The following is a 12,046-nucleotide window of genomic DNA, read 5'->3' as shown; positions in this document are numbered from 1 at the left end:
AAGATGTTATTAACAGGCATGCTAATAAGCAACTAGTCAAGAATTGGTCCCTACACTAAAGTGTTACCCAACCCAAGTATTTGTCATTGTTAATGTTAACATTTTTAATAATTTATTTGCGTCAGTCTTGTAATGTTTAAGGTCTTGCAAACACTTTTCATATTTTAAACATTAATTTGCAGCACTGCATGATTGTTAAGTGCATGAACTTAAGTGCATGGCATTCTCCATTCATGAAATGATCGCTGTCCACAGCTGTATTGTGCACCCAGGATATTCTTTTTTTATAACATATTTAGTAGTTTAATATCTGGTAAAGACTCAGCTGGGTTTACTCACACAAAACTCCCACTGCCTTACTACAGAAACAACAGTGCCATATTGGCACACAGCCTTTCTTTCTGAGTAACACACACAGATATAAACACACTCACACTTGATCTGTGATGGATGTAACCTGTCTGCACTCTATAATCATTCCTGCTGGAGCTCGGCTGGAGGAAATCCAGATGCATTCATGCACCCATCTGTTAGTTTTATCGATGCCTCCTCTCCTCAGACGCACACACTTTATCTCCGTCCATTAACACACATACTCTCTCGTCCCCAAATACACACTCTCCCAAAAGACAAATTGCTCAGGCCCCTTACATCTCAGCTGGCAGCTCTTTCAGTCTGTGTTTTTCTATGATCTCATGCAGTCTCCCATGCGAACGCAGATCCTAAACAGCCACTAGACCACAACTTTAACTCTTACGGCATTATTGAGGATCAAAGATCTGGTTTGTAAACTAATGTTAAGTCTTTTTAACTACCTCTTTAATAAGAGGTGGAGAATACATTTATTAAGCTAGTATATATGAATAATTTAATTAGATTTCTATATTAGTATATACCATTTAGGTCATTGTGATTTTGCCAAGTAAAACATTATCCTGGATTTTGTTGATCAACATTAACATTACTGTCCAAAAATATAGACTTACTCCAATCACTACCCCTAAACCTAACCCTACTCAAAATGTATTCAATAAAATCAATGGTGTAGAAGCAACTAACCCTGATCATAATACTAAAACAGATATTTCTTGAAAAAAATTATCCTCAATTCTGATTGGTTGATTGGAATGTTGTTCCAAGATCAACAAGGATGATGATCCAGGAATATCTTGTACTTGGTGAAATCACGCTCACCATACCATTTAATAATATTTATCAGAGATCACACAGTGATAGTGTAATTAAGAGTTTCCAAAGTTACAATATGGATAAAAGACAAAGCTGCAAGCGCTATTGAATTTGACAACTATGCTAAAAACCTAAATTTTAACAATGCTTTGCAATGCTTTATGAATTCAATGTTGGCCAATCACAACAGTAGCTGTTCACTTTTTTTAAATGCCAGTTTTTTGTGATTATTTGACATTTTTATTTAATTATTTATGATATAACTCCTTTAAATGACTTGTTTTAAAGGTTAACTTAACTTGTGACAATGCAGTTTATAACACAGAGCTGTTTAATTAGCTATGCTTCATGTGTCCAATCCATTTTCACTTTGTGCTTTAAATCAAACAAGTATACTAATTAAAATCTTCAGTCTTTCCATCATTTAGAGTAGGCATTCCCAAACTTTTTTTGGTCAAGTAAACCCTTTACATATAACAAGTCACTGTAAAGTGCTGAAGACTCTGATGTGTCTCAGTGAGACCCGTGTACTGTGGCCATGTAGGATGACAGATTCAGAGTATACCAAACCTTTAAAAGATGAGAAAAAATAATCCCACGCACAATGCCTACACAAGACAGCTATTCATAGCAACCTGTCACATAGCAAAGTCATATGAGCTCTGAATTTTTAAAATCTCTCACCCCCACATTTCACTCTCAGGAACCCAAGCACATCTCACTGTCTTTACCTTTTAATTCAGAAGTTTCACTTTTAAATCAATGTCAACTCTTTTCTCTTTATTTGAGCAATAAATGACACAGAAAGTCTCCTTACAAGAAGAGCTGATAAATCCGTCATGAAAAATCTGTCTTTTTTGTTGTTCTAAACTCATATGGGTTCTATTTTTTAATTGACATTTTAGTATATGGACCAATTCTCTGCATTTTTGCTTATTGGCATGCCGATTATTAACATATTGGCTGTTTACTAACTACTAATAAGCAGCAAATTAGACGTTTATTGAGTTAAAGGTCACAGGAAATCATTTATTAATAGTGAGAATTGGACCGTTAAATAAAGTGTGATAAAATATTTAATAAGAACAGTTGTTGTATGGAAAAAGCAACCTGAATATTCTTCAGCATATAGGTTTGGAGCAACATAACTGGTTTTTCATTTCTAAACGAACTATTCTTTTAACAGTACAGGAAAGGGGAAAAATGCATCCTGAACCAAAGTAAATTATTAATTTGAATGCCATGCAAGTTATGAATGAGATAAATACCATAAAGAAGGAAATGAGATGGAGAGGAAAGGGCAGTTCCATATCAAAGAGGGAAATCACAGCTGTCATATTGCTTTGTGTTGTGCATCAGAGGTTGCCAAGGGTCAGGCACAAACCCAAGGACCTCCCTTTTCCCTCTGACAAACGGCCTGTCTCTGATCCTTTAGAAATCCATTCAGGATATTCAGTAGCTTCGGTCTGCTTTCATCATTTGCGGTGGGGAAAAGCAGACATGGAAACAGACGGCGAAGGAAGAGAGCGAGTGTGGCGCATGTGTGGAAGCCAAACGTCCTTGCATGCAGACACAGCTGTGATAGAGAGCTTGGGGCGAAATGTGTTATTTTATTTTCTCTTGCACTTGCACTGCATTGATTGAACTGTCTTTAAACGTAACAAAAAAATTTAAATAATAAAAAAAAATATCAACAACACCTAAACCAACAAGATTCTGACCTATATGTATCAACAGTATATGCTAATGAACTACATTCAAATAGATTTCTGAGAGTAATGTTTGGGTTGCCACAACTAAAGTGTTAATTGTGTGATAATTATTCTTATATATTTTTTAGTTTGACTATTTTAATGGTCCCTTATGAACATTCTGTTTACAATAAGTAACTCTGCCCCTACATGCCAGCTAATTTTAATATAAAGTGTTAGTAGAGCATTAGTAGACTGGTGGGGTTAGGGTTAGAATAATAAATAAATAAATCCTGTTTTTGTACCATTATTTATACTTTTGACAGTTCAGCATATTTTCTATTCATACTGTAAAATGAACTAGAAAGAATTACAATGCTACCTACATTTTGACCTACATCACTTCAGTACTCTATTTTCAGTACTCATGATTGTAAGTATAAGTACAATATATTTTATTAGTTATAAGTGCAACAGATAAAAACATTATTTGAAAATTATGGTTAATAGCTTAAAATATTACCATTTTTTCTCAGATTTACCTAATATGTTTAGCATTAGAAGACATTAATTCATCAATTAGGGTTGTAATTACTGTTGTGTTTGCTTTGTCATTTTTTTTATATCAGCTTCTTGTTCTTTTCATTTGCATTACATTTGCATCTGAAGAAAGAAAGTCATACGCTGCCATTAGGATGAGTAAATAGGGAAACGGTTTTGGGGTGGAGCATACCTTTACGCTAAATCTTAACACTGAAAAACTGCATGCATCTCCTTTATAGACTTTATAGCTAATTTTACTGAGTTACACACAAGAGCCCATCCGACACTAAATCATAATCAATTTAATATCACTGTTAACAAGCAAATGAACATTTAAACACATTTACACCCTGAGATAGGTTTCACTTGCTTATTCCCTGACCTTCATTCAGCTTTCACTTTATGATTCATATCACTTTATTATCTCACTTTATCATCTTACATAAAAATTAAACTGCCGCCCCTAGGGTCACCTCTGCTGTCCTTTTCAACGAACCATTAACAGAATTATCTCAGTATGGTTCAATTTGTCTTGAACCAATATTCTGTATTCAGCAAGGGCAAATGAATTAGATCAATTTCAGCCACCATCATTCCATCCTTCCAAGAACATCATTAGCCAAAAACAGTGGGGGAAAGACGAGTGCGAGAGACGATAAGAACAAACATTTGCTAGTTGATGGATTCAGCTCAGCCAGGGGCCTTTTGACTGTTTTCTATCCTGAACGTTCCTAGTTAGCAGAATAATAAGTTGGTGTAATTGAGCCATTCATTATCCCTGATGTTTTTACTGGTGCACAAACTTGCATGAGTACACACACACACACACAGCCACTTTGAGGATGTGTTGAGGTTTGAGATGCTACAAGCCTAGTATAACAATGAAAGACAGTTGGTGTTTTAAGAGTTAAAGAGTGTCTTTGCAGGTTTATCAAATGTTCAAAGAAATCCTCTCTGAAGGCGTTAGATAAAGATTATTTAATTTATATTTTGAGCAGACCTTTAAAAATAAAATTTAACCTGGACTCTTCAATTTAGTCCTTCTCCTCAACTGTGTGCTGTAATTAGAGCTATGTTTTTTGCCTTTAATGTAACTAACTACTATATAACTGTAAATGGATAAACAACAACAAATGAACAAATTACTACTGCTTGCCCTGTCTCACTCTGTCTGTTCTGGAGCAGCTCCACCTCATTATATGGACTGTAATAATAAACTATAGCATCCAATTCAGAGTTTTGTCTGGATGTTTCTCATACATTGTGGTTACTTACTTGCATTAGCATGCAATCTTTGTGATCCAATCATCACATCAACAGTAAGGTTCCATCCATGGGCTGAAAAATATTTAGTGCTTCAAAATGTTTACTGGTGAAAATGCCATTTATTGGTAAAAATTTCTAATGAATCGATGCATTTTCCCAGTTCCAGTGGCACAGATGGTAAAATGTATAGCAATTGTTTTTGATGCGATCCAAACCGCCTGCTTTTTCTCCCTTTTTACATTTTAAATCACATCATAATAGCATTTATTTTCAATAATAATGAAGAAAATAATCAAAAAGTTGAGAATGAAGTATAGGGTAGGGTTAGGGTATGAGGTGTAGGGAGGGCTTTATAGTCCCAATAAGGGTGTCAATCACGGCATCTATTTAATCATTTGAATTAAATTTAACATTTACACTCAATAAGTTGCATTCTGTTTTATAATTTACTTTAATACTAAGTGCAGATAATTGCTACTTGCAGTAAGTAGTACAGCAGAAAATGCTATTTGCTATTTTCAATAAGTCTAAATAGATTCCATTGCTATTTTGCCTAATTAGCTATTTCTTGGGTGTATATAACTACTAACTTACATTAAAATTATGATGTAATACACTTAATATGTTCATGCATACAGTTCACGACATCCCATATAACATCGCTTTCTGTAGATCTGCTTATAGAATTGAGCTTGTTTAAACTATCACAGAATTATATGTGAATTACAAATGTTACAGTATATCTCCATAAACTACAATAGAAAAGAAGGTGGATTAATGCTACAGTGATGCGTGATCAGTACACGAACTTGAACGAGCCGAATGAACTAGAATCTCAGAGTCAGTTGATTACTTCTCTTAATGATTCTATGCATACGTTTCTTTAAAAGACATGCATGAAGGCTTAAAACAAAAAACTGCGCTTTGAAGTCAGTCAAAGGGCATATATGATGAATACAGCCCTTTGTGTTTTTGGCCTCAATTCAATAAAAAGGAGTTGTAGATGGCTGCTGTACAGTTGCTTTCGAAATGTGTTCTTGAGTGGTTGCTGGTGCATTGCTGTGCAGATACTAGAGTGCGATAGGAAGTTTTATACTGGAACACCACCAAGATCGTATGATGTACAAAAGTGTTCTGTCCAGGGATGCAAGAGAGTCAGACGAGAAAATCAAACAGTGCTAAAATAAAACAAGTGTTATTAAATATGAGAAAAATAGTAAAGCACATCTAAAATAACAACGTCTAATCTAAATCAACAAATCAAGTTTCAGAGGAACAAAGTGTCCCTTTTGCATCTCTGGAAACTGCTACATACAAGAAATAGTCAACAGTCTTTTTAGCACTAAAACTGTCTGATTATTCCGACAATGGAATAATGCATTTCTGCTCACAGTCAGTTCACAAATCAACCTCGATTAGTAAAATTGAAAGAAAAAGACTAATTACAAAGATAACACTTTAACCAATTGCTTTCAGTCATATCTGAATCAAATAAACTTGCCGATCTGTGCAACGCAGTTTTATGTGAGCACTTAGTTAAAACACTTTCGATGTTAATTTTTTCTCTGCATTACTCCAGATAGCAAATTTGAATTTGAAATCACCAGCCATGCTTTGGCCTGAATGCAGCACTACAGAAAAACAGCATACATGCAAGTGATTATATGAATAACTGACAAGGTATGAAATGGTTCTCTCTTTTATTGACGTCAGGGTCTTACTATTTCTCATTCCTTTATCTCACATTACTGATGCACCACTACTCATCTGAGTTTTATCATCTCTTCCTTCTTACATACATGTGATTAACCCAGTTGATAAAAGGATTGTAAATTATTGTGTGAGTGCGTAAATGACAGCATACCAGTCATAGAAACCTCAATTATCAGGCAGCTTAGCATAAAAAGCAAACATTGATTTTTAAGATACATATGCCTGGTCATGTTCCAGATCAAATTTTTTTAAAGGTTTAGATTCAGTTGTATGTGTCAAGCTTTCCCTGTGTTAAGCTTTCTACATGGACTGTTCTGCTGATGTTCTTGTGTTTATGTAACTCATTCAGGTCAGTGAGGCCGACTACTTGTCATGCATGTATAAATGGGGCTGTGGTAGTTACAGCCAACCCTCTACATTGCAAGTCAATGCAACTAAACTCTGTGCAAAGCAACTAAATAATGTCTGCTCGTAAAGCCATTAGCTAATAAATTGCTTTCACTCACCAGTGATTGAGTTAGAGACTAAGTATACTTTTTAGAGCAGATATAATTTCAATGTGCATGAGCATACTACATTCGAACATTGTTTTGTGACCACACAAGTGATTTTCTTGTGTTCATGAGCTTTAACAGACTGAGGAGGTAAACCTATAACTAGACAGTTGAATAGTGAATTAATCATTAATAATTTTCACACTTCGTCTTCGCTTTGTAAAAAGGATTTCAGGAAGTTTATTAAGATTTTTAAATACGTTTCATAAGAAAATAATTATAATTATAGTAATTTTGGGTCAAGCAGATAACTCTTAACATGATGAAACTGTAATTAAATTATTTATCCACATAAAAAGTAAATAAGGGATTACTGTTGATTTTTAGGTAATTTAATTAGTTACATACTGTAAAAAAACAATATTGATAGTAAAAAAAATTATCAATCTGAAATCTAAACTTGTAAGATAAAATTGAACCATAGAGATAAGACTAAAATTAACCAAATCTACTTTTATTCGTCTAAACTGACAAAAACAACAAAACATTATGCTATTGTAAGAATAAAACTTAACAGAAGTGCGCTTTCTGCTATATTTCTCTGTAAGCAAATTCTATGCATCACAAACTCAGCAAATACTTGACACAGAGACATGAGAAATACGTCCATAGAAAGCTTGAATTGTCTACTTTTGAATGAACAATTTTAAAAAATGAATATTATCTGATTATGTAATCCATAGAAAATAACGCAAGGTACTGTCTTTCCAGTGATTTGGGCTCATTAACCTGTAACCTGTGTGCAACCTCTGTAACCTGTGTGCAAACATCCTCAAAAGATAAAAAAATAAATCAATAAATAAAAATCAAGATCTGCTTTTCATCATTTTTGAAAGAAGACCTGTGAGGAATAAGCCAGAACATACCTCAGAAAAATAGCACGATCATTTCTGCAATTTATTTTTAGCAGTTAATGTAATTTTAAACATAAACATGTATGGAGTTTACTGGTTTTGTTTTTCATCTTGACAAAGTCTAATTTTGTTTATCTTTTCTTAAGCTTTTTTGTTATTAATATCTTTTTGCATTGTGTTTCTATTTGTTAACCAAAAAGGATATTTTTTTAAAATAAAATGTTTAAGTATTACAGTTGTTTAATTTAAAGTTATTTGTTTAATTTAATAAAGCGTTAAGGTTTATATGATTTTAGGTAGCCTAATTAGCGTTACCAATAATTAAGTAATTAAATTACTTTACAGACAGATTCATTATTAAGGTCATTTAAAGACAATATTGATGATGTATTTAGTAATTGTAATTAATTACTTTTTGAAAGGAACTTACCTAACAGTGTAGTGTAAATCCATATTTTCAATATTGGTTTGATGTCTAGGTTTGCTAGTGTGTTTATAGGTAATGACAACATTTTTCAAATGTTTGAAAAAGCTAGTTTCTGATGAAAGTAAGCTAATTGTGTTCTCACAATAAGACGGAAATCCACTTAATGTGAGAATCTCTCTGTAAAATGTTCTATCAGACTATTTGAATATAATCAAACGTAATAATCATAAAAATTTGTAAGTATTACCCTCCATGTACAAAGCCATGTAGAGTGCAGTCAGATGGGGCCTAAGGAGGTGGATCAGACTGATCACACAAATGCAACAGTGTAGGGCTCCTGTAAGAAAGAAAAGAGACAAGAGAGAAAAACATAACAACAATGCACGATAGATATCATTTAACCTTAAGATCTGCAAATAAAAGCAAATTCAGGCTTGTTAACAGAGCAATAAATACATATTTTATTTCTGATACCACACACACAAAAGAAATTTTATTCTTCATGTTCCATTATTTCACAATTAACTTCATAGTTCTCCAGAAAATAAATGATACATACCTTTTGTTTGTCTATCTGTAGCATCAGAGCAAAATAACAAAATTAAATCAAGGTGAGACTCTGTTCAAAATCTCTCACAGATGAAAGAAAAAAATCCAACAAGCAGAGTGCAATCAATAACAAAATATTATAATTGGCAAGCGGAACTACGCTTGTTGACATTTATTATGGTAATACTACTGTATATTTTTGAATGAAGACTATGGTAGATTTTACATTACATTACTGTACATTTTACTTCTTCAGTACATTTTCAGTACATCATCTGATTTATGTACACTAATCCTTCCAGAAGTGGGCATCAAAGAACCATAGTATTACCATCTGATACCATTACTGTACCATGGTATTGCCATGTGCAATCTTTTGCAAAGGTGTATTTACTATGTATTGACTCTGACGTGTAAGATCCATGCTATGAATAACACATCAAACACATGAGTTCAGTGAGGATAAGCATGTGTAATGACAAAAGGAAGTGTTACCTGGAAGAGAGACAGAAACTATGATCTCTGCCATTCCTCTCTTTAGTCTCTCTATTCGCCTGAATTTCTGGGCTTCATATCTCTTTACCTGCTTCCTCTTGTTCTGGGCTAGAATAGACTGCAAATGTAAAACATGCTTTAGCAAACCACAAGCAACTTGTTTGAAAAGTGATAAAAGTCAACTAGAGAATTAACTAGAGAGATTGAGAAATGTTGGAAATGACGGACCATACACTGTGTACTTATGCACAGATACATCTAAGTGCATCATCTGGGTATTTAAAGTGCACTTTTTCTTTTTGGAATTTTCTAATACTCACTAATCATATACCATTTTACCATTAAACCGCATAGAATAAAGTGCATAAGTACACACTGAAAACAACTTTTGACATTTAACAAATGGGACATACATATAGACTCTACCTCAATAGGAGGAACTTCAATGATTTTGGCCACATTGTGAAGGGACAGTGGACATACCATAGTGTTGCCTTTGTTGGTCAATTCTTTGGCAATTCTACAAAATACATAACTACTATCAGCATAATCAGAAAGAATGTGAATATCTTTAAATGCAGTGAATTTAATACATTTGCACTAATAAAACAAAACAAAAATTACAGTTGCTGCCTAAGTAATTGTAATGTGTAGTAGATACAAGTGCTTAAAGCACAGAAGCAACTGAGAATTTTCAAAAAGTGTCATTAAAAAGATACAGCCACAAAACTGAAAAAGTCCAGGCTTGTATTAGCTGATACCTGACAAACATGTTACATGTTTTAAAACTCCAGTTCAAGTCCACCTTTCTGTGGTATCACATCCACTAGAACAAGACATCAATTTTTAAAGGTTATGGTAACACTTTATTTTAAGGTCTCTTGAACTAGTTGCTTCTTAGCATCCATATTATCATTAAAAATATTTGCCATTTAGTACTTAATTAAGCATAATAATGCCTTATTTATATGACCCTTATCTCTAAATTCCTAATCCTAACTCCTTCCAAACTTAACCAAAATCTATTATTAAAAAGCAGCAAATTATGAATTTATTAAGGTAAAAGTCATAATTAATAGTGAATAAGAGTTCCCTATTATCGACATTAATTCATACATTTGTTCAATATGGGAAAAGACCACGCCTTCTGACAAACTCTATGAAAATGTTTCTGTGTTGTTATGTGGAGACATCAGTATCTCATAGTGAAGCTGGTTTCTCTCTGAAAGAAAGTGAGGCTATTTTCGTGCAGGCTGTGTTTATTAGATACAAGAGAAATTTCAGAGAGGAAAACAGTGCGCTGGAGCAGAAAAGTACACATACCACTGGCGCTACAAAGAATGGCAAAGCTTGAATTAATGTGAAACTATCAATGAGTGTAATAATAAGGAAATAAGGCAAATTCAACACAAATGAGAAAATTTTGTGTTCTAAAATCAAATTTTCTTTGCTAAATGTGAAGATTTCACATGAATCACAATGACAATTTAGATTACAGGAGAACAGTGTATGTTTTGTATGTATTATATTAGATTTATGGTGACTTTTTATATTACGCTCATATATTAAGTAGAACAGCTGAAAGAAGAGGCTCACTACCATTCCTCGACATCACTGAATTTCCAATTATTTTCTAAATGAGTATTTTTAAATCATTTTATGTGTTAAAATGTTTGATAAGACTCTATTTTTAAGGACCAATTTCTTACTATGAACTAGATGCTTATTATCATGCAGTATCGGTAGCATATTAGTTCTTCTAAAGAACATATTAGATCTTATTCTGCATGACCATTCAGAATCTACCGATAGCTAAACTTAAAAACTACCTTTGTCTTGCTCTGCAAGCTGAAAAAATGAGCTGCTCAGATTACTCTCCCCTAGATGTTTTGTTATAATATTACTTCCCCTTAAAAGAACAGTTCACCTAAAACTAAAAATTTGTCATCAATTACTCCCTGTGTCTTCAAAATTCTATAAGACCTTGTTTATCTCAGAACACAGACCAAGATATTTAAAAGCACCATATAAATAAAGTTGATTGATTTATTTCTACAAAAGTCAATCAAAGTTCGTGGTGACTCAACCGCTATTTTACACAGCCATTTAGAACGCTTTTAGTGTGAAAAGAAAACAAAACATCATCTTTATTCATCACTGCTTCCTCGTGATCACCATGGCAGATATTATGGCGTAGCATAATGAAGCATGCATTGTTTACGCGGTGCAGAGGAACGCGCATGCAAGTCGCCATGATACTCTCCATAATAGAGCCCTGTGGGTGATGCAAAGGAGAAGAATTGCTGAATAAAATCGCAGTTTTCTTTGGCGCACAACGAAAGTATTCTTGTTTCCACCCACGCCACTGCTGGTTTTCACTTGTGTTTTTTGTAAGCAACAATGGTGTTCCAGCTCCCAAAAGCAAGGCAGAAGTTCAAGCAATGCACGCCAATCCGGTTCTGTCTCTGCCTACACTGACAAGCATGGAATACTAATTAGGAGTCCCAGCCTCAGAGAAGGCATTACTTCTATTTATTGTACATTACGCTGCTGCCACACTGTAGATACGCAGTATTTTTCTCCCATCTATTTACTTTCACAGAAATCTGACTGTTTTTGTGTGTAATTGCATGTTTTAACAAAAATGTGTATTTGACAGCTTATGCACACAAGACCTAGAAGAGAGTTTAGCTTAGTCACATGCCGACGTATACTTTCTGTGCACGCTTTCTAAGAAAACTCTATATCAGGCATTTAAACTAAAAA

General features: G+C 33.7%; 1 protein-coding gene across 1 annotated transcript in view; it reads right to left on the bottom strand.

Moving 5' to 3' along the window:
• Positions 1-9,766, bottom strand: part of LOC122350042 (cytosolic acyl coenzyme A thioester hydrolase-like) — a 36,250-nt gene extending 26,484 nt beyond the window's left edge. The window contains exons 1-2 of the mRNA XM_043246226.1: positions 9,707-9,766; positions 8,484-8,524 (exon numbers count right to left, since the gene is read on the bottom strand). Coding sequence (XP_043102161.1) covers positions 8,484-8,524; positions 9,707-9,766 — 101 coding nt within the window. The remainder of the gene's footprint in view (positions 1-8,483; positions 8,525-9,706) is intronic.
• Between the last annotated feature and the right edge of the window lie 2,280 nt (positions 9,767-12,046).

Source organism: Puntigrus tetrazona, chromosome 8 (assembly GCF_018831695.1).
Source record: "Puntigrus tetrazona isolate hp1 chromosome 8, ASM1883169v1, whole genome shotgun sequence".
Classification (NCBI taxonomy): Eukaryota; Metazoa; Chordata; class Actinopteri; order Cypriniformes; family Cyprinidae; genus Puntigrus; species Puntigrus tetrazona.
This window is presented reverse-complemented; position numbering and strand designations above follow the sequence as displayed.